The sequence below is a fragment of the Alosa alosa genome, chromosome 23, assembly GCF_017589495.1.
Source record: "Alosa alosa isolate M-15738 ecotype Scorff River chromosome 23, AALO_Geno_1.1, whole genome shotgun sequence".
NCBI classification, from domain to species: Eukaryota; Metazoa; Chordata; class Actinopteri; order Clupeiformes; family Clupeidae; genus Alosa; species Alosa alosa.
In genome coordinates, this window is record NC_063211.1 from 12,534,675 (window position 1) to 12,559,578 (window position 24,904).

The 24,904-nt window shown below is 42.0% G+C and overlaps 1 protein-coding gene across 1 annotated transcript in view; it reads right to left on the minus strand.

Annotated features, from left to right (window-relative positions):
• LOC125288491 (receptor tyrosine-protein kinase erbB-4-like) overlaps positions 1 to 24,904 on the minus strand; it is a 274,673-nt gene that overhangs the window by 102,066 nt on the left and 147,703 nt on the right. Inside the window, 1 exon segment of the mRNA XM_048234899.1 lies at positions 11,342 to 11,528. Within this exon segment, the coding sequence (XP_048090856.1) occupies positions 11,342 to 11,528 (187 nt within the window).

The window sequence follows — 24,904 nt, forward strand, 5'->3', positions numbered from 1 at the left end:
AAGGAGGGTAGGGCAGACACAGTTTTCTGTGAATATCTCGAAAACCGTAGGGTTTAGGAGGACCATTTTTTTGTATGTTGATCTCAAGGGGCCATGTCAACCCATTCCATAACCACTCAATTTGAAGGTATCTGTGACCTAACATAGTCAAAACTGCGAAATTGGAAGTGTAGGATCATTATGACACCCTCTGTATGCACGCCAAGTTTCGTGGAATTCATGGGGGCCACACAATAAATTAATTTATGTTACTATACACCAACTGGCCTGTAGGTGGCGGAGACAGTTTTCTGAATATCTCGAGAACCGTGGGCCTAGGGAGGTCCACCTTTTTTATGTATGTTGGTCTTAAGGGGGCATGTCAACCCATCCCATTACCACTTATTTCATGTATAGCGCCACCTAGTTAAAAATTAAAAGCAAAAAAATTTGGTGTTTTTCATCCACAATATCTGGCTGACAAAGGTCAAAACTGCACGAAATTAAAAGTGTAGGATCATTATGACGCCCTCGAATGCATGCCAAGTTTTGAGTACTTTCGTTCATGGGGGCCTTACATTAAAAATAATTTATGTGTACATTTAGTGACATTACACCAACAAGGATTCCGGGACACTGAAAGACCGGGTACACGAAAACTTGGTGGGCATGTACCCCCACATGGATAGCATGGAACCATCATTCTTCGTTTTGATCTGTAGCCCGGGCTGGACTGGACCCGAAAGGAGGGTGGGGCAGACACAGTTCTCTGTGAATATCTTGAGAACTGTAGGGTCAAAGGATGGCCCATTTTTTCCGTATGTTTGCCTCCAGGGTCATGTTAACCCCCATTCCATGTACAGTAATCATACATTTGACACATACTCACACAGTAGACATATATGTACGCATGCATGCACATGCACAAACACACATCATGAGGCAAACACACAAGCACGCACATACACACACACACACACACCCCACACACATAAACATAAATTTGTACACGCACACATGCACACAATTCAAGAATTTTTCCGTCATCTACTCCCTGAATTTTTTGGTCATTGATACCGGGGACACCGAACCACCGGGGTACATGAAATTTGGTGGGTATGTAGCCCCACTAGACTTTACGGAAAAAATTTAATTTCGTCCCACTGAGGATGGCATTCTCTGGGGGGTATGCCCTATCCAAGAACTTTTCGTAGAATTTCATCCATGGGGGGTCTAAAAATTAGGTTATGTGTACATGTAGTGACTGTACACTCATTGGCCTGTAAATGGCGGTGCACACATATACACATGCACACACACAGGCACCCACATACTATCGGTATTAGAACGTCCGATACATAATTACAAATTCAGTAGGATTAAAAAGAAAGCCAAAATAAATATTCATCATCATCATCATGGCTGCATTTTCAGTATTGGGAGAAGTAGTCGTTTGTCCACTAGATGGCGATCGTTGCAGTGAGGCGTAATTTTGTTGGAAGTTAAAAGTGGGTTGGAAAAACAATGGAGGCTTCCTACAAGGACTGTAATTTACCGCAGCGAACATCTAATAAGGATAGGGACGATGTTCACATGAAGTGTAATTCCCATTTCTTCTTGAAGCCGAAATAAATCTGAGGATGTTTATCGGGACATGCTTGGTTTTACTGCAGATGCGTTAATCTTGTAATATCAATAAGGACCTAGGTAATGTTACCGTTAGCGTTGGTTGAGTGATGGAGGCATTTGATTGATTGCATTTGTAGAAAACTATAAATGCGGTTATACCAAGCAAATGTATAGCAGCACTGTTTGTATCTTCGACTGTCATTTATTGCAAGTGCTACAAAATCATTCTGTGCAATGGAAGATTTACCAACGTTACACCGGTCTGATACAGTTTTGCCTATACATCGTGTGAGACTGAGGCGCCTGTTTATTTTTGTTTTAAGTGCGTGCAGGGGTGTGAGGGGAATCGATGTGCTTTGATTACAGCTTGGTAGTTGTAGTCTGTGAAATTAAAAAAGCACGTGTGTGTGAAGTATATCAAACAATGACACCTTCATTTCATTATGGCTGCTTTAGCAAAACACCTTAAGCTACTGTGTAGTGGGTCCCATTTAGAAGTGGCTACTTCATTCGCGCTTTCCTTGACTCATGGAGCTGCGTGAATGTTATTACAACTTTTCGCCACGATATGACAGTTTAAGTCCGGTTGATACTGTAAGGCGAAGCCATTGGTTTCAAAGGAGATTTTATTTGTGTCGCCAGCATAGCCTATTGACAATTTATGTTGTAAATAGGCCTACCTTATAATCCTACCTGTAGCTTATGGAAGCTAACAGCTTTCTATTAGGATCTAGTTTGTTAGTTACCGTTTTGTCATAACTCCCTGATGCATTTTTGCATTTAGAATAGCCAGAGCGTGTATATCTCAATCGGAAAATTAAACAATATCGGGTGCCTATGGACTAGGCTGGGTGGACCCAGCCTGATCTGCCCGGTATTTATTTTTTGATTTCTTAAAAGATTGAGCTTGGTCTGATGAAAGCCAGACTAGCCATGGACCTCAGTTAAACAATGCAAGGGAACATGAATCAGCCTATATTTGTAACGAACAATAACGGACAAAAGCTCTTCAACTTTGGCCCGTTAAAATGTGTATGAACAGTCTAGCGACGCATTTCATCAAGGCCCATTTGGACATGTCAGTTATTTGCACCACTGGTTAGATGTAAAACAGCATTTCGTTTCAGACTAGGCTACTGTTACTTAATTTGTGCATTAACAATAACGTTTCAGACTACTGTTACTTAATTTGTGCATTGACAATAAAAGTATTACATGAACTAAAGATGACTAAAATCTTATGTAGAAGAAGAAACATTCACAAAAAATCCATCCATCCAAAAATGACCTTTGTTTTTGATAGCTGTTGAAAACGGCATGGAACTGACAGAGATGTTTTTGTTTATAAATACATAAAAAATAAATAAATAAATAAATAAATAAATAAATAACATTATGCTGATACCTTTTGCTTTTCCCAAATACAATGTAGCCTACAGGTGTAAGTGACCTTTCATCAATCCAGTTGCAATGGATGAACTGTGATGAACTGCCCTACTTGTGATTGTTTAGAGATTTTAAAGGTTTTATAACAATGCTACATCTTCTTTGGCTATTCTACAATCTATTCACCTTTTCAGCACCAGTAGGCTACTTTCTGTGCAGCCGCACACACACACTCAGGCATGCCAAACAAGCATACACAAAAGTTTCTAGAGTGGGGGATGGAGTAAAATATGGAGACAAATTGAAGTGTGATTTATTTTCGCGGAACGGATGTACAGGACTGAGCGGCGGTCATATTTTGTACCGCTATGCGGTACATCTAGTTTAATCTGGCTTAGCTCTTGTATCTGCTACTTTTATTCTGCATTTTTATCTACTGAATTTTGATACTAATAATATTCATGTATACTTTTTATCTATATTTCTATGTCTGGAGCACGGTTGCCACTGTTATGTCACTGTTTTCGGTCAATGTTGTTAATGTCATCTTGTGTGTGTGTGTAAGAAACCCACTCTTCTTACCTGCAACCAAATTTACCCTTGGGTACAAATAAAGTTACCTTACCTTACCGTACAAAGCTATAGGTTTGCTTAATACCTGATTACTCTGAGCCCCTGTTCTTCCTTCATATCTAACAACACTTATGTGTCTGGCAAAAAAAAACTGTAGGCCTACCTGTAATGGATTTCTCATAAACAAAGATAATTTCACTGAATACCCATAAAACATGCTCCTGGTGCCCCTCTTTCCAACCCCTTCTCTTCTCTTTCTCACCTCGGCATTCCCCTCTCTCGTTCACCTCTGCACACTCCTCTCTCTTTCACCTCTGTGCATTCCTTTCTTTCTCTCACCTCTGAATGACTGGGGCAGTGCTCCTAGGATCTGCAACCTAGTATTGCCCCTGGCACAGTCAGCCCACACCAGATCTACAGTGAGGGGAAAAGCCAGGAGGAAGCCACAAGGCCTTGTGTGTGTGTGTGTGTGTGTGAGGACACTCCATTTGAAAGTCTCAACATCTCTGATGTTTCATTAAGTTTACCCCTCTCTCTCTCACTAACTCTTTATCCCTCTTCTCTTTGTTTCAGATGCCCTTGAAAATGAGTAATGACAAACAAGGCTTGCTCCAATCATGCCAAATGACAAATGGGCTTATCAGGTGATGGTGCTGCTGACGATAAACAGTGAGTGGGGTGACACCTTGATGAGAGGGATGAGGATGTCTGCTAAGGACAGGGACCGTTAATGGTCACCATACACAGTCCTTTTTTTTATCAGGAACCCCGAATGAATCCTAAAATGCATGTATAAATTTAATCTTTGTTTAACCAGGAATAACAATTCATGAAATTAAACATTTCCTTCATGCACACACACACACACACACACACACACACACACACACACACACACACACACACACACACACACACTCCAAACACATACCCATATTCTCTCTTACATACACACACACCCACTCATGCTAATAATAACATAACACATAAACCCTGAGTTGGCAATTGGATGCAAGGACACGTCTTCCCGGGGAATGATCTCAGGCACTGCTTTGCATAATATGAGGGGCTTTGTAGGCCAGATCCCCACGGGGAGCTGTTTACTCACAAGACCCCCCGACGAGCTTATTTACCATGTTTCATTATTGTCAGAGTGAGGCATCACACAGCTGGCACGCTCTGGGTTGCACTATCCTGTTTACCCAGTGCTAAGCTGCTGGTTACTGACGTGACTACTAACCACAAATCAGTGGAACTTTGTAGTTAGGAGTAGATAACACTACACACATACACACACACACACACACACACACACACACACACACACACACACACACACACACACAGGCAACACACACACACACACACACACAGGCACACAGGCAAACAAACACACACACACACACACACACACACAGGCACACACACACTCTCACACACACACACACACACACAGACACACACATACACACACTTTCCACTTTTCAAAGCATTACAGACACTTTACATTAGGTCCCTGCAGTAAATAACAATGTAATTAATGGAAACACATTGTGACTTTTCCCTAACCATTCTGTTTCTTTGTACCAAACGGCTGGATTAATTTGTCAGGCAAAAAAAAAAGACGCATGCCAGTGCTGGTGCTTTGAATGATGGTTTACATTTTCTGCCTTAATTAAAAGACCTATTAATTTGTTGGTGGCTGTGGGTTCAAAGGGAGCTCTAACAAAAACATTTACTTGAGAAAGAAATGCTGCAAGACTTCGGGTGATGCTGCAAATTGTTCAGTACATTTTGGCATGTCTTTGCTATCATCATTAAACAGGCCTTTTCATTTTCCCCAAGTCCCCCATGGTGTTTTCACACATGTTTTTAAGAGTGACTTTAAGGGGAAGAAATAGCTAATGCCATTGTCTTAGAAATGCTGTTTTGGTGCACACAGCAGGATCAGGGCATGACTATAGTACAACATGACCAATTTATAGCAAAATGATTAAAAACTACAACATTTATGGTAAGATGATAAACAGGATTAAAATCTTTGCATTTTGGAGAGCAGTCAAACTAGTAAAGACTAGTTAACAAGATCCTTGTTTGGTCAGTATTCAGTGTTACATCACATTTCCTTCACACACTCTCTCACACACACACACAGAGGAATCTTTCCAAGGGCAGACTAATTATATTGAACACTTTGATGTACAAGTTGTTGCCCTGACTACATGGAAAGAACATGTATATAATGTAGACCGTAGATCCTGTCTGTCTGTCTGTCTATATTTGGATATCTATCAAATTAGTATGAGTAAAGGATGACCTTATTTCCAAAAATCAGAGATATCATAATATGCATTGCATATTTGAATGAAGCTTTTATTAGTATCATTTCCATCTTTTGATGCTTCAAAATGATAAAACCAATGGGCTTGAAGTAAACATTTGGCCATCCTGCATGGTAGTAGTAACATCTCAAGTATCACAGCTTGTTATGTAAACTATCTTACAGGTCTCATTTGGGGGATTTTTGGCCATTCTTTATTGCAAAAGGTTTCTTGTTCTGGAAGGTTCTTGGGTTGTCTTGCATGCACGGCTCTTTAAGTCTATCCACAGCTTCAGTTTCATATCATGGCGCCATGGAAAATCCTCCATATTGGGCTTAGATAAAACCTCTTGAGGACATTGTTAGGGACTGTTCGTTTTTTATAAACGGGGCCACCGGAGGGATTTTGAGTGCTTCAATCAAAAGTTGCATGACCCGCCCCTGCCTGCAAGAAAATTTTCAACGACCCTCCAGCAGTTTTTTCAAAAAAGACATGACCCTCCCCGGCCAATTGTCGATACCTTCCGCCCACGCTTTTAAGCGCTATGAAAACACATCGACTTAGGCTACCGTTCTAAAATCAACCTCTGCTTTCTGATCTTACACATCACACTTCACCAAGATGGTGGCCATTTCAGTAGATTTACTCACTAACATTGTTGTGGAAACACAATAAGCATGGAAACTAAATGCACACTTCCTGCAACTGCATTAGCCTACTTGAAATAAGTTACTCCTCTAGTAAGTATTCACATGAAATAAAACAATAAAACATTGAGACCATTCAACAAAGCACACTGGATAATAACAAATTCAACACATGAACTTGATGCTATAGACTCGTCTCTAGGCTTCCTCGTCAATTTGGGAGCTGGCTACACTTCTTTCCTTCTCAAATGACTTGAAAAGGCCGTTTGCACAATTTCACAAATAATCACAGGGACCGAAAAAAACCTAACATGCCAACTTTTTTTGGGTTTATGATTTTAACTTTTCCCCGCTGTCTTGCCATTTTAATATTTTCCCGTAGAATATCCCATATTACTGTAATACTCTCATAACATTAGTCCTGCATTCTGGCCTGTCTCTGTGTTGTCCTGTTGTTACCCCTTGCCCTTCCAGTGAAACAGATGTATTCAAATCATCGTTTTGCTTGCCTGAATGCAAACTCAGAGTGATGTTAACCTAGGCCTATTTAAGTTAACGACGTGGTTGTCGTGAGAGCACGATTCATTGGCGCTTGCAGTGTTCGGCTGTAGGCTACGTGCGCACCTGCCAGGCTACTCAGCTACGAGTAGACAAAGAATTCCCCCTGTATATTCACTCCAAGTTGGCCTACCATAACTTACCAACTCTACACTGTAGACCATAAACTGGCTATTTATATGACCAATGTATTTGTTCAACTTTATGAAGCAGAATTACGCACTGCTACTTGGAACGTAACACATTTTTGTTGGCAGGAGAGAGAATGACAGCGATTAACAAATTGCACTTGTTGCTGGTTACCAATAAATAGGGCCTACTATATATTTTTTTGCAAACAACAAAAACAGAAAGGATGGAGACAGCAAAGCTAGAGATGGGCAGGAACAAGGTGAATTGGTAGAAATGCTTGTCAAAACGTTAGGAGCTGGATGTGTGGATGAATGAAGCACAAGTATGCTTTATGTTAAGCATGCACACTGTTTAAAGTTAGGCTACACGGTAAACTACAAGTAAAACCAAAGTTAAATTTAGCTTTTTAGGGCTGGATAAAGTTGACCAAATGGATATAGGCTGTTAGGCATGAATAAAGTAGGCTACTTTGTTGCTCCAACCCTTCCAGCGTTAATTGGGACGAATGTTGACATTTTCCGTGATTTTATGCGTGAGAAACCCGGAAATCTCCCTTATTGTCATTGTTCAATGTTGACAGAGCTATGGAACTAAAGAGAACGTTATATGGCATACAGAAATCAACAATCAAACAAGCCACTTTGATTTTTTGCTGTTTTCATTAATACAAAAGATGGGTGACCCCCTCCTAGACAAAAAAAGTTAGGTGACCCTCCCCTCAACAAAGAATAAAAAGACATGACCCTCCCCGATTTTCCTCCGGTGGCCCCGTTTATAAATAACGAACAGTCCCTTATGATAATTAGGATAATTAAGTATGTTACTTTAGCATGGACCTTTGGATTACTGTTTTAGCGTCTTGGTCCAGAAAAATCAATCAATCAATCAATCAATTAGCCTGTTGTAGAAGCCACCCACTACCAAAACTAACATCGGCCATACAAATATATTCATTTGACCATGACAAGAAGAGTTAGCTGCATTTTTTTTAGTACTCTGTTAAGAAACCTGAATCTATGACTGACCTAAAATGTGCTGACGGGATATTGGTCCCATTTGGCCTACAATAAAACTGATTTGGGATTTACATTTGGGCTATCAATAGAACCAGAGAGAGAAAGAGAAAAGAGGCGATAAGAAATGCATTCATGGCTTGGTTATAACAATATTTTGCTTTGAGTTTGAAAAGCCTATATGTTATAATGAAAAACAAATGCCTTTGATTGCCAATTTAAATTGAAACTATAGCTTAATACATTTACTCATATTTTGTATTCTAAATATGTCTTCCCGCTATATGCATTCTGTTACTCCCTCACACTGCTGATCTACCGCCCTCCTACCTAATAGTTGGAGAGGTGTCCTTTTCATGAAATGCTACACCTTTTTTCCTCAAACATACCTTTGTTCATTGCGGTCAAAACATTTATATTAATCTCATTTGTCCAAAGGACCAAATTACATCAACCTTGTTTGGATGTTTACGAGTAAAAAATGCTGAATTTTGTGGTGAGACACGAAAGCTTCTCTCCTGATAATTCCTCCATGAAGGTCAAATTTGTGAATGTGTCACTCCACAGAAGACTGAGTCTGAAGGTCTGTTGCGGTCAAATGGGGATTTAGATTTTCCTTTCAAGCAATCTTACAACAAAGATTCTTTCAGAAAGTTTCCTTGATCTTTCAGATCTCAACTTGACCTCCAGCCTTGACGGCCATTACAAACAGGGAATTTCTTTACAATGGTTTGTGAGGAATCTCAAAAGATTCATACAAAAGATATTTGTATGTCTGTGTGTCTGTTTGTTCAGCGTATTGCTGACAATCCAAGTCAGTTCAGGGTGACCGTGAGTGCAGTGTTGAGTACAATGTTTTGTCAAAGTGAAATGAAGCAGAAGCAGATCTTGACTTCAACAACATGGCAACCACTTCCATGGGCACAGTCAGGTGCAGATATTTGTATGGAAACTAAGTATAAGTATAAGTATATATACTCTTTTGATCCCGTGAGGGAAATTTGGTCTCTGCATTTATCCCAATCCGTGAATTAGTGAAACACACACAGCACACAGTGTACACACAGTGAGGTGAAGCACACACTAATCCCGGCGCAGTGAGCTGCCTGCAACAACAGCGGCGCTCGGGGAGCAGTGAGGGGTTAGGTGCCTTGCTCAGGTTACAGGTCCGAAGTGCTAACCAGTAGGCCACGGCTGCCCCAACTACACTACTCAACTACACTAATTATGGGCAATTCCATGCAGAACTGTCACGTGAACTAAATACCATGGCATTGTGTTGGCGTTATGGATGTGAAAGTTTTGCGTGGAATTGCACTTATTCTCAATTATAGAGTGTTATAGGAACGCAGAAATGTAGTGAGACTTTGTGGAAAATGGCCTGTGGGTGGCCTGTGGGGTAGCCTATAAAGTGTAAGGCTAAGTGTGAATGATTATGAGATGTACCTTTACATGAAATGTCATGTAGTTACAGAACTTCAAAGACAGAAATGTCTTTTACAATCAGAGTCAACAACATAACAGATAGATTGGTAGATTAGGTCATGCATTTGTATGCAGTGCATTTGGCCTAGTGTGAACTGGTCCCTGGGATGCTAACTAACCTCTCTATCTTTGTCCTTTACATGGTGCTGCTGTCTGCAGTGTCTGTGTGCCCGAGTATAAATAGCACTACTTGCTACGGACAACTAGGTGCGTGTCTCTGCTATGTCATGCTTTATACACCCATTTGTAAATAGCCACATAGGCTATTCCCACTGGATACAAATAGCCTTGTTGGCTATTGACACCTGGGTGCAACATTTTTTGTTTGGATCTGCAACTTTTCCAACTGTCTCCCATCTTACATGGTATATTTTGTGTGTGTGTGTGTGTGTGTGTGTGTGTGTGTGCATGAAGGAAATGTTTAATTTCATGAATTGTTATTCCTAGTTAAACAAAGATTAAATTTATACAAATAATAGAAATAAGAAATATAGCCGTAAACGGCAATGGCCCTGCGGTCCGCGACCCATTCTATTTTGGAATCCAATAATGCACTCACATGTGGTGCATATGTCAAATGAACGCATCTGATGTGTGTGCTATTTTTTTTTGAAGTTTTATACATTGGAAAGACTTACTCAGTTCCTGTTGGATGTTATGTTTTACACCGATGATATTTACTAGGTGGCACTACACCACAATATGTGGGGTACATTGATGTGCATCCAAGTAACCAATTTATGACATCCAATTTGTGATATGCAGTGCAACAATTGACTTGTCGCTAAGCTCCGCCCCACATTGTTACCGTGTGAAAACTCAGACAAACAAACCAGACTTGATTAGAAATTAATTGTGGACAATGGCAGCAGACAGTATATGAAAGCAGGCTTTGAGGACGTTTTGGTCGATAAAGGATTTACTTTCCTCCAGAAGCTATCAAAAGGGACTTAATTATGCTATGGAGGGGTGTATTCAAAATTTTAAAACACATACAAGGTGACAAGCAGTTGTGGCGAGTAGCCGTGCAAATCACCGTGCAAAAACCACTGACGTTAATGCTAGCTAGCTAGCTAGTGGACGATTGATACTAAGATATGTTAGGTTACGTTAATATTTGATGTAGTAAGAATATAATAGTTGGTTAATGAGCATTTTCATCTTGGGATTTAAAAGGGAACCTGTGCCCGCGTTGTTGGCTTAGTAGCCTGCATTACGTCGAGCTGTTGCAAACGCGAGAGACATCCTGTAGGCTACTGTTGATGAAAATATACCCCGTTTTCTAGCCTCTCGGGGTACCGGCTATCAGTATTACACGTACCTCATGCAAAATGTTTGACCATGGTTATCCGTCGTTATCCGGGTTTTTTAAGTTAATAAACTCCATAAATAACCATTAATTTGTCATTTTATGCCTCCTCCCTGTTGTTTCCTATGGAGTTGTCCGAGCTAATGTCTGAGTCCCATTGAGGCTGGACCGTCATTGGCTCATCAGCGTTCTAAGGGTGGCGCTTAGCGACAGGTCAATTGACAAGTTATCAATTGTTGTAGTTATCCTAAAAAAACTAATAATAGAAATAAGAACAAGACAAAATAAGGCACAGAGCTCGTGGCAGACCTGTAAGGTTCTGTAGTCCCAGTTGTTTCAGGCCGTAGTTGCCATCTCGCCGGTAGTTGAGGAAGATGGCGAGCGCGTAGCGCCCCTCGTAGAGTTTGGTTCCGCGGATGATGCGCAGGTTCTCCAACGGCAGGTAGTCAAACTGGTTCAGTGCCACCAGCACATAGCCCGTCACCTCCCGAATTGACTGTAGGGAAAGTACAGATAAACACAATTGACGTCAACACTGTAGACTCTGTTTACTACTGCAGATTCTGTTTATTGCTTGATCTGTTCCTTACAGCCATAGCCATGGGTAGTAGTGTTGAAATCTAGCTACACCTTCAGATACACCTACAAAATCTAGCTTCACCTTTTTTTCAGTAACATTTCAAACCCAAAGAGTCAAGGTGTCACACAGGAAACTTAACAGTGCTATGTGGGTTTTAATTTAGTTTAAAACAACCAGAATTAATCTAGGAAAAGCATGCGAATGTAAACAATTTTAATGTCATGGAATTTGTTTTTTTATGTAGCCTTAAGTTTGCATGCAAACCAGCTAGCTCTAGGCCAGCTCTGTTGTAATACCACGTTGTACCACGTGTTGTTGCTGTATTAACTACAATGTCAATGGAAGAGTGTCGTGTGGCGGCATTCAAGATAACTTAAAGCCTCCTTTGAACGCCAGCTCTTCACAACTGCTAGGTGTTAAGATGTGATATCTGATAGTGTTATCTAGAAAGTTCTGGGTGCTGGGTGTTGCACCTGAATCCATTCACTTTAATCAACTGATCTGCACCCCCAGACCATCAGCCAACTTGTGTGGTAAGTGCACACTTGTTAGTTTAGTCTGTAAGTGGCCTTCTGTAGACAGACGACCATACCCTACTCAAAGTGCACACTTCACACTTTCCCATACTAGAAGGGCAGCAGAGATCAAAACTAAAGGACAGCAGTTTTCCCTGGCTTCTCTGCTATGGCTCTGAAAGAGAGAATGCAGTTCGCTCTAGTGTTAATTTTGTCAGACGAGACGAGAGGAAATATGTTCGTCAACAACCTTTTTTTTCATGACTAAGACGAGACAATGACGAGACGGCAGTAATGTCCTGAAACACTGACTAAGACTATCTTAAGATGCATTATTGTTGTGAAAAAAAGACGAGACTAAAATGTTTTGCATGAAATAAAAACTAAGATAAAATCTCTCTTCATTTTCGTCTCACAAAAATGAGAAGACAGAATATCTAGCTGTTACGTTTTCAAAATATTTCGAATGAGTTCATAACATAACAGCTTTCCTGTAGGCTAGTCTATGTGCTGTTGCTGCAACCCTGTGGCTGCAACACGAAACTACATGGAACAAGAACACTGGAGATTTCTGCTAGAGTTAGCAAGCTAACTACCTAAGCTTTATGCCACAATGCTACATACCCAGAAGTTGAAGCTTCTCTCATACAAATTAACATCCCCCAGAATGTCCATACGAAAATGTTCATCATGTAATGTCAACTATTTAACTAGTTAGACTGATGATGCAAAGTTTGCTAGCAAGTAAGCTAATATGGAAAGTTCGCTAGCAAGTTAGCTATGGCTAAGATGGAGAGCCTGTTTGGGGAATGTGTTGTGTTTACATATCGCCATCTAGCGAGGGGAGTAAAACATTAATACTTTATTCACGACAGTGTTTCTCAAACTTTTTCAGTTTCAGGACCACTTAACTAACCCTAGCTAAAAAAAAAAAAAGATTATACCTACTTCAACAGTAGCCTATAATTAGTCTACACTATAGGCCTACTCACTGAACCACCTTGCTTATTGTCTTTGCACTTTGCTTATTGTGTGTGGATTCATACTGTATGATTTAAACTGGCATATCTTACATAGACAGTGTTGCAGAACTGTTTTTACATACAAGTTGGTTCAATATTGCAAACAACTCATCTATATTATATTTTACCACGCCTGCTCATGGACCACTTTGGGATAACTTATGGACCACCAGTGATTCCCCGGACCACACTTTGAGAAACACTGGTCTACTTAATATGACAGTGGTCCAGTCAAATCTTTACTGTCTATGGTCAAATCCCAGCCGAAGCTATAACTGAAGCTCGACTTACCTGTGCATGTAAACATACTGACTGACAAAAAATCAGAATGAGTAATTATAACAGACGAGTAGCCCTGTGGACACACAATATTGTTGGAAAATTGAGATGTGTGAAACACTATTTGACTCAAATGGTAATCAGAAATAATTTGTTATAAAAAAAGACTAAAATGTGTTGACTAAAACTGACTAAGACTAAGATACCTTTAGTTTTCTTTTTGACTAAAACTAGACTAAAATGGCAGAGACTTTTAGTCGACTAAAACTTGACTAACAAAAATGATATTTGAATGACTAAATATGACAAAGACTAAAAAGGACATTTCGTCACAAGACTAAGACTAGGACTAAATTAAAAATAGGTGACAAAATGAACACTAGTTCGCTCAGGGCTCACGGCCATGCACGGGGGAAAAACTTTCCCCCCACCTCGCCAAGATCACGAAGGCCGTTAAACTCACAGTGGAGAAGGACGTCTAATCAGGGCTGCGTGATATCATTTAGAGAGATAATGGCCCTGGAGACGGAGAAACTCCTCTGGCCTGACGCTAATATCAATCATGCTGACACCCAATCCCCCCTTGCTCGACGCCTGCTGTCATTAGAGAAGCCAGTGGACAGGTTTACTCCGTGGAATGGTGTGTGTGTGTGTGTGTGTGTGTGTGTGTGTGCATGTGTAAGTAAGGAAGAGTGTGTGTGTATGTGTGTGTGTGTGTATGCGCGCATGTGTGTGTGTGTGTGTGTGTGTGTGCATGTGTGAGTAAGGAAGAGTGTGTGTGTGTGTGTGTCAAGGAGAGACTGGTTTGAGGGCTAACCAATGGCAACAGACCGATCACACATCAGGTCCCAGGATACCTCTGCCGCCCATGAAAAATTCATTTGAGTCCGCTCGCTGGTGTCACTGACAGCTGTCAACTGTTATTCATGTTAACCCCCAGACCCAGACCCCGCACAGGCATAGGCCCAGCCTTACTGTGGTCGGACACATAAAGTGGACACCGTGTCCACCTACCCTCTCCTGAACAGACAGACAGAGTGGCAGTTACAGGAACTAGGCCATGCTAATGATTTGTGTTGTCTGACTAGACCCCTGAGCAGATACATGGTGGGCCCAGACACGGGGCTGTTACATATGACAGATGGTTGCATTTTATAACTCCTTTCCTGTGGGCTAATTTTGGAAGATCGTAGAAAAAGACATTATGTCCACGGGATTAGAGCTGTCACTTCATCACTGACACATCAACCTCATCATTATAGACGTATAGGACATATATCATAAAGATATATCCTCCTTAGCCCTGACACCTACTGCTAATATCAGCTGTTAAACAAATCTAGCTTCACCTTTTTTCAGTAACATTTCAAACTCAAAGAGTCATGGTGTTGTACAGTAAACTTAACAGTACGTACGTAATTTAGTTTTAAACAACCAGAACTAATCTAGGAAAAGCAGAAGAATGTAAACCATTTTGATCTAATTTTTTAATGTCTCCTAAAGTTAGCCTGCAAACCAGCTAGCTCTAGGCCAGCTCTGTTGTATTACCGCGTTGTACCACGTGTCGTTGCTGTATTAACTACAATGTCAATGGAAGAGTGTTGTGTGGCGGCATTCAAGATAACTTAAAGCCTCCTTTGAACGTCAGCTCTTCACAACTGCTAGGTGTTAAGATGTGATATCTGATAGTGTTATCTAGAAAGTTCTGGGTGCTGGGTGTTGCACCTGAATCCATTCACTTTAATCAACTGATCTGCACCCCCAGACCATCAGCCAACTTGTATGGTAAGTGCACACTTGTTAGTTTAGTCTGTACGTGTGGGATTGTGTTGGATTATACAACAGCATTGAACACGATTCAGCCAATGATAATTAAGGACCAGAGCTATCCGTTTTAGAATTTATTCTATTCTATTATTCTAAATTCCAGGGATGACTTTTCTCTAACCCTTCCTAGTTCACATCTGTGGGGTGGCACTTGATACATACCACAATTCACTGGATTGGGTCAGTCACATGGGAACACTGGAGATAACAACCATTTCATGTCATGTCTAAAAATGGACACCAGGATTTGAATTAAAGAGGCGTAATTTGTCAGTTACATCATGTCGGATGCTCCTTCGGTGGAGTTAAGCTGGTAACCTCTTTCAAAACATCAAAATGGTTGGTGCCCACACAGCCTCTTGTTTGACACATCAAACAATAGCGACAGGATAACCGCCTCTACAATTAGCGTGATTATACCATGCCAATCATTTTGATGAAAAAGCCTATTAATTATGTTTCAAATAAATTACAGCTGTGTCTCTTGAATGCCAAATTCTCTTTGTGTGGCATTTCTTTAGACACTGGTGGTTTCCAGATCAACAATGACTGCCGGACCGGCAAAGGAGAGCAGATTTGTAAATAACTGTCTTGCAGCGTTTTTTAAGTCGTCAAATTATGTTTTAAGACCACACAAGTTTGATATATTGGTTAACTACAGGACACAAAAGTGAACTTAACTAAAACTTCTTCAATTACTGAAATTCTTCAATAACTGAAATGTAACTAAAACTTCTTCAATTACTGAAATTCTTCAATAACTGAAATGTTATGATGTTTGTGCCATACGATTCCCAGCTATCAAACCAAATCCCAGAGAAACATTAATAGGGAGGCTTAATATATTAATCCTAATAAACCATCCTTATTCTGCAATGAATGGGACTTTAAATAGCCTATCTTAGCTTAGCTTAAAATACATCCAACAAATTGTCTGTACCTACATACTGAGAATGTCTAATGTCTGCTTCACATCTCTGTCTTCTCAACAATGAGTCTTGCATTTCTCAATGAGCCTCCCCTCCTCGTGTCTTCTTCACTGAGAGCAGTGATTGAGCTCTAAATGAGCGCTAATTATGTGGCTGTGGGAAGAGCATGAAGAGTGTAAGTGAAGCACAGGCTCCCAAGGAGCCACTGAGGCAGTGTGTGTGTGTGTGTGTGTGAGTGTGTGTGTGCATGTGTGTGTTTGTGTGTGTGTGTATGTGTATGTGTATGTGTGTGTATGTGTGTGTGTGTGGGGGGGGGGAGTAGGAGTTTATGGGGGGAGGTTCAAACCCTGACTCAGTTCTGAATGTGCTGAGGTGATGGACTGACTTCTGGAGGCTTGTGGGCTCATCCCTCTCTGTCCCACTGCCCATGGCAACGTCCAGTTCTGCTGCTGAAAAAAAAAACCCCGGCAACGCTCTTTCGCTGTTTCTTAGCAACCAAAGAAAAAAAAACTCACAAAGGAGAGAGAGAGGGTGAGAGACGCATACAGAGAGGGTGGAGAAAAGGCCGGATTTCAGTTGTAATTTGCCTAATTTAATTGAAGGATTACTTTGCTTTGTTCAGCCCCATCTATAGATAATATTGTTTACTTTGACACTATTTAATTTTCTTCACTCCCAAAATTGTTATTAGCAAGCAAGCGGATCAATTCCTCTTCCCCGAGAACTGCAAAGAAGAAAGACAGAGAGAAAGACATAGAGATGGTGTGAGTCAGGCGGGAGGTAAACAAAAAGCATCTGTTCTCCTCTCCCTCTCTTTTCCGCCCATCTCTTCCTCTCCCTCTCTCTGTCTCTCTCCATCTGATTTTTTAATATCGACTAGCATCAAACCGCAAAGCAAGGTGCCGGTCACAGACGACTCTTTCCCCGTCTCCTGCCAGAGAGCATGTATAATGTGATTAGCGACTGGCTCAACCTTGAGCTTGGCAACACTGAGAAACCCTTCCCAATTAGGAGTACCCCACAAGCATACAATGAGCCAATACAAATCCATTCACTCCATGCCTCAAACACATCTAGAGAAAATGCGCACACACACACACACACACACACACTCACACAACCACACACTTTCTACACTTTCAGACAAGCATAAAAAGGAAACATAAAAACACAGAGACATGAAACAATGTCTCTCACTACCCACACACCCACAAACACACACACACACACACACACACACACACACACACTGAAACCACACACACACACCAGCAACTGATATGGCAGTCTCACTCTATTATTCTCCATGTTTCGTAAGCCCTTAAGACACACACTCATACACCAATACACAAACACACACAGTCACACACACAGACACACACACACCAATGTTCAGCCACACTCACTTGTCTTGTCAGTGCCTGCCAGTGCCTGAGCGCTGCAAGACTCGGCCTCATTGGGACATGTTTCCCCCATTATATACAAAGTGCCCATCAGGTTCTAGCAGGAGCAATTCCCCTCCTCTTACTCCAGAACAATTAGCAACACACAATACCATCAGTCAAAGGAGGCCTGCTCCCAGAGGCTCTCAAACTCTTTCTCTCTCTCTCTTTCTCTCTATCCATGTTCAACTTTGTCCTGCAAATTTTGCATTTGTTTCTAAACTGTGGGTTCATTACATGAATGAATGAATGTGTGTGTGTGTGTGTGTGTGTGTGTGTGTGTGTGTGTGTGTGTGTGTGTCTGTGTGTGTGACTGCATAACAGAGGGAACCAAACACAAGATAAATGTATTTATTCACAGTTTAATGAAGCTGACGTCGGGGAGCCTCCAAACTACACAGCCTAGATTATTTAGTCTCACCGTAATCGCACAGGCACCTGAGATTCTTCTGACCATGGTAACACGATGGAAGAGCTCTTAAAAATGTAAATATAAACAGAAGTAAAAGTATAAGTATATATACTCTTTTGATCCTGTGAGGGAAATTTGGTCTCTACATTTATCCCAATCCGTGAGTTAGTCCGGTTACAAGTCCGAAGCGCTAACCAGTAGGCCACAGCTGTCCCACAGAATTCAAGTGAGAAACAACCAATTGACCACATAGGGGAACATGGGATACCGGGAAGTAGCCAAGAACTATATTTATATATAGCTATAAATAAAATCACATGTGACACCCACTCTCTCATACAGACAGAATCAAATGGGAGAAACTAGAACTCGGCAAACAGTGACAGTGACAGATTTTAACATCCACAGATCTTTCTTTTCACAATATTCTTCTAAAGTTGGATTCATGTGCATTCATATGTACTGTATGTTTAATGTTAACTTTGAAATTTCAAGTTTCTTGAGAACAGAGAGCATATCTAGTTATACCAAAGCATGTCTAGCCTTTTAGGCAGTGCAATATTAACCTCTTTCTGAGAGTCTCAAGTCTTCAAGACCCAAGTTTTACACTTTTGGTATAAATTCTCACACTAACTCCCACTGAACACACACCATAGAAATAAAGGATTTATCACACGGAGAGGTGGAGAGACAGAGAGAGAGAGACAGATAGAGAGAGAGAGAGGAAAGGCGGACAGAGGAGCCCTAACTCGACCACACATGAACCAGAGGGAGCTGCAGGCTAACAGCCGACCCCTCTAAGGGGAAGCCCACATTAGCGCATTTCACACAGTCCTTTCCATCCGGGAGGAAGCGCCGAGTAAAAAGGACACGTTCCACTGCTCACAAGTCTCATAATATGGAGCTTCTCCATCTGCACTCACAATGAGAAAAAATAGAAAATGGAAAAAATTAGGAAAAAGAAATGCACTGCTTTGTTTGGAGGATTAGTGACGGCTAAAGAGAAATGGCAGAGAGCAAGAACCCCACACCCACCCCACTATTAGCCATTTTGGATATGTGAACGTGTCCTATAGTGGGCCACTATCAACAGTATCACTGGTGGAGTTGATTTGTAAAGGAGACGGCACAAAAGGAAAGCTCAAGTGGGGGAGTCAAAATGAAGGACTGGAATGCGTTGCAATCGCGCCATTAAACAACCCACGGAACACACGAGAACACATTTTTACATTACATTTCCTCGTTGGCATATTTTTTGTAGCCTTCACTGAGACCGTGGGAGAGAGAAAGAGAGAGAGAGAGGGAGAGAGAGAGAGAGAGAGAGAGGGAGAGACAGAGAGAGAAAGAGAGAGAGGTAGCACTCAGCTGTTCAAGCTCACCACGCAAGGTTTTTACGTCGCAAAATTATGTAGCAGTATGTTTTTTCTCTCTGGAAAACAGACAGACAGGCAAAACCTCCAAATGACTTTGAAACACCTGCTTATTGTGAGAGCGGTTCTCCATGTTAAAGTGGTGATGGTGTTGACTTTTTAAAAAGCATGGCACTGACACCCTTATCCTCTTATGTCTGGAATATTGGATAGTGCACATACTGGCATGAGAAACTCGTATCTGCACCACTACAAATACTACAACTGTGCGCTACACTCTAATGTCGCACGGCTATAATGTCGCCTAAATACTTTAAAGACAGAGTGTAGGCCAAGGCAATGTATGCCTCCAACATATGTCAAAATATGTTGAGAACTGTTGCAATATGGAGTAGATAATGGCAAATACAACTGAAGTCTATACTAATAAAGGTTGAAACAAACAGGATTGAGGTTAAACAGTGAAAGTGGATATGGAGTTAGTGGACTTGCAGGAAAATACTTTATCCACAAGTGAACCCTACACTCGGAAACAACTGGCAAAGATCCAGCCAAAGATCCAACAACGTCCTCCAAACATAGTGCTAATATATCCATTAATACACATACGCCACAGTTTGCTACAACATAACACACTGCATGTAAAGAGTCACTGAAACTAAGCCGCGTCTGCCCACATAAAACCTGTTCTCTTTTTTTTTCCCCGAGACAACTTTGAAATGACACATGGGAGTGCTGAAGTGACTGCGGCTCGTTACTGATACTTGGTTTGATTTTTATTGCATCGGACAGCCAGGGAGTCTCGCATCAGCCTGTATCTACACGAGTATCTCTGCATGGTATTGGCACTGTCAGCAACCAAACAAAACACAACACAAAAAAAAAACTGTTGAAATCCACGGCAGACGCACAAAAATAAACATAAAAATGAACATTTTTGCGACAATGGGAACAAGATAAGCTTTCCAGATGACATACAGTACAGGTGGAGATGGCGTCTCCACTAGCCAAAGGCATAGGCAACACACACACACACACAAGCATACACACACATGCACACGCACACACACACACACACACCCGCACACACACACACACACACACACACACACACACACACACACACACCAGTCCCTGGCACAGTACTTGAACTAATACACTCATTACTCCAGGCCAGGCTTACTGATGACAGATATAAAGAGTGGTGCCCAGACTCCCAGGGGAGGCGATAAAGTGCTGTTCCCAGCACTGCTGGGGCTGGGGTGCCCTGGTGGTCCTTTCCCAGGGCCCAGGGATGCTGCTCCGTGCTGGAGAGAGGAAGACAGGAACTAAATGGCCTGCCCTTCTGATGGATAGAACCCTCACTGTGCACAGAGCACCGTAATCTATAGGGCTCCCCAGCATGATTTTTCAAAGGCTTGAGGAGGACTTTGTCCCATCCCTTACTAGGTTATATCTATAATACATAATGTAAAAAAAAAAAAACACGACAGCACATCCTCTTTAAGCAAAAATCTTTTCAGCGTGGAAGTCGAGTACTTGAAATGGGTTTGATATAAAAACCTCCTTTGATTTTATATTGAGCTTAAATTCCTGATCTGGCACCAAAAAAAAAAAGGTAAGAGAGGTCGCTTGGAGTAGTGGTGACAAAAATGATTTCTGCGACAAAGAGACTTTGTCTATATCGGAGCAAGTTTGAAATTACAGGGCAGGAGGTGAGAGGGACTCTTAAGGAGTTGACACCCTTTCCAAGTACATCCACCGTGAGCTCTGGATATTGCTTTTACAGGGGGGGTGAGTGTCTGTGTGAAAGAGGCAGGAAGGTGAGGGTTTGCTGCAAAGGGGTGTGGAGTAGAGAGAGAGAGAGAAAGAGAGAGGGTGGGAGAGAGAGGAAGAGAGAGAGAGGGAGGAAGCCGCAGTGAGGGGAACAGTCACCAGCTGTGAGTCAGATCCGGAGCCAGGGGAGCATGCCAGAGGAATGATACGTCTTTAAAGGATTTAAACCCTGCTCACACACACACACACACACACACACACACACACCCAAACCCAGATACACACACCCAAACCCAGATAAACACATTAATACACACATACACACACACTCTCTCTCTCTCTCTCTCTCTCTTTCTCTGTCTCTCTGTCACACACACACACACACACACACACACACACACACACACACACATCATCTATCACTCACTCTCTCTTACATACACCGTAAGTGATCTTCAAAGGACCCACATACAAGCACAGGAGTTGCAGTGCTGCTGTCGACTGCGAACAAACAGGAAGGCGGGATAGGCAGTCTTGCCTCAAAGGGGATACTATTGGAAAAAGATGGCCACAAATAGAGCCTCTCTGTTTTGCTAGATTAGTCCGACTTTGTTAGCAGTAAGCACCAGACGGCTGTATACTAATTACAACAATGTCAGGTTTGCTCTGGTCTTTGCGGGACATTTAGCAAAAAAAAACATGGATTTTAAAAGCATCTGCTTACTCTGTAAATGGGCAATCTAAACATTTTCATGGTGTGAAAGCCCCTGTCTTGAAAACCACTCCATCTGTGCCAATTTAATTGCTCTCATCACAGATGGATGCCTTGTTGTGGGGGTAAATTGAGACATCAATTCCTTACCTAATCAATCCTTAACCAGACCAAAAAACATAATAATTTCATACATTTCAATAGCCTAAGACAAACTAAATATATATATATATATAAATATATAATGATATATTCAGGTCACATTCAGTAATTTATATCATTTGCTAATCTTCATTTCACACACACACACACACACACACACACACACACACACACACACACTTTTCTCTCTCTCTCTCTCTCTCTCTCCCTCTCTCACATACACACACACACACACACACACACACACACACACACACACACACAGTCAGTTGACATTCAGACAGTTAAATCATTGACACATTCATGACACATACACACACACACTTACAGACATTCCAGCTAGTGCACACAGCTAAACTCTAAGAACATGAAAACTGTTACAGGAACATGAAGAAACCTGGATGGACATAAGAAGAATGTCGATCCCATACCCCCCTAACCCCCTCCTCCCTCCATGGCCTCAACCCCAGACCTGATATCTCTCTGGCATGCCTGTCACGGACATCACGGCGAGAATATCAATCGGCGTGACAACTGTGCATGGCAGCCTTCTATCCATCCATCCACCCAACCCTCTCTCTTCCCCGGGATAATGAGACACGAGGATTGTCAGGCTCCTCTTGCGCAAAGAATTAATTAACCAAACTGTGACTGCGACTCCAACGGAGAGGATTAATGACACTCAGTCTGGGTGAGCCAGATATGAACTGAGGAGGTAACATGCCGTGGGGAGGGAAGGGAGGGAGAGAGGGAGGGAGGGAGTGAGGAACCAAAGTATCACATCGGGACATAAGCACACTATACCTAGAGAGAGAAAATGAGGCTAGTTTGGCTGCTCACACTCAAACTGCAAAACTCTACCTACTTTGTGAAGTGTACCCAGGATAGTACTTCCAGGAAGTGAGAAACCAGATGCACATATATTTTATTCACATAACTATACATGCAGTAGAATAAAAACATATCAATTAGAGTACACAATATAATCCAATAAGGTCTTTAATTGGCTAATACCCAGTGGCTGGAAATGATGACCCAGCTTGTAGGCTATGATGGTAGCTCTCAACACGGATGGTGCACCAATAGGAACACCAACCTGGCAACCCTCTGGCCTCCCAGAGAGCCATACCAGCAGAGCTCTGGAAGTACAGGTCATTCCCAGTGCTTAGCAATCTCTCTGACCCAACGCTCCAGAGGCAGTCTGCAGACCAACAAGTGGACCTCTGGTAACAATGGATCTCTCTCAGCACTGAGTGAATTCGCCTGTCCAGGCACTGGAGGGGCAGCATGCAGGACTTCTGGTAGTGACAGGACAGATCTTTCTCTCTCTCTCTCTCTCTCTCTCTCTCTCTCTCTCTCTCTCTCTCTCTCTCTCTCTTTTGGCATCAGTCATGCAACCCTGAGCAAACTCTGTGGTCAGATGCTGGAAAGGCAAGTTGCAGTTGGGCAGCATGATGAATCAGGTGTGATCGGCAAGTGCGCTGATGCTAGTTTGTCTGCCAGTCGCTGTGTTGATGTTCTCAATATGGTGACAGCCCATGTTAACTGAATTTAGCTAACTAATTTAGTTAACTTAATTTAGTAAACAAAAACAAATACTAAAAGTTTAGCACCACTTATGGAGCATCACCTTACTACACCATCACATGTGAAGTATAAAGAAAAAAATAAAATAAAAATAAAAACAGCGCCCCCATTAGTCCAAATCCTGCATTACACTGAGTATCAAACAGTGCAGATGTCCTACAGTTCCACCACTGATGGAAATGAACAGTTCATAAACTAAAGCAAAACATATAGATGTGGGTATACATCATATATGAGGAACAACGGCTGGGTTTGGGGACAGTAGCAGAACCCTGTACGGGTTGGGACTCCACGCTGATCGGTGCCACTGGCGTTCCAAGGCATCATCATTATCAATTTCCAGGCGAAAAAACACAAGAGTCTCCAAGGCCAAGGGCCACCGGTGTCCCCTTCCGCATTCCAATCACGGCGGAAAACAATATAAATGTCACTGTCACTATTTAACGCAATCTGTTTGTTCCGCTCCATGTGGCAGGCAACATGACGCCGCGCATATTTGCCGAAAACCAGCTGTCACTGGCAGATATTAAAAATCCATAGAGGGAAACAATTTGAAGAGCGCCATAAATTAAGCTGCGTTTGAGCACTCATTTTAATATGAACGAGCGCTGCAGGCAAAGTTTCCGACCACCACTAGCGTGGAGAGGAGAGTGTGTGTGTGGGGTTTGTGTGTGTGTGTGTGTGTGTGTGTGTGTGTGTTTGGGGGAGGGGCACAGTGTCTACGTCGCCACAATGGGAAGTCCTGCCATATCAGTGCCTTACAGCAACGATCACGAAGTTATGGCCAGTCAGGGGAGGGCATGCGGGGCTGTCTTTGAGGAGCCCAGCAAACCACCACTAATCACCGGGATGTCACTTGAGAGAGAAAAATTAGCGCTGCTGAGAGACAGTAATGAATTAAATACAAACAGCTGCTTCCTGTGCGATAAAAAAGGACCATTGTTGCCAGAGCTAATGGCAAATTATCACGTTATTCTACGCAAGTCGAGTGGTCCACGAATTTCCCTATCACACGAAGGGGGTGAGAAAATAAGAGGGGTCCACGGTAAACATGGACACTGAGCTTGGCTTTGAAAAGTAAAGTCTGAGCCGAGCGCAGAGTAAATGTCATGTGTCCAGACTAAGGTCAAGTGAGACACATTCACAGCGGCGTTGTAAAAGAAGACTCGGTGAGGATTTAAGCCAGGTGGCAGAGACCCATTACGAGACCTCAAGACCTATGATGCAGAGCCATTCCACATTTTAAAATGCATAATGGC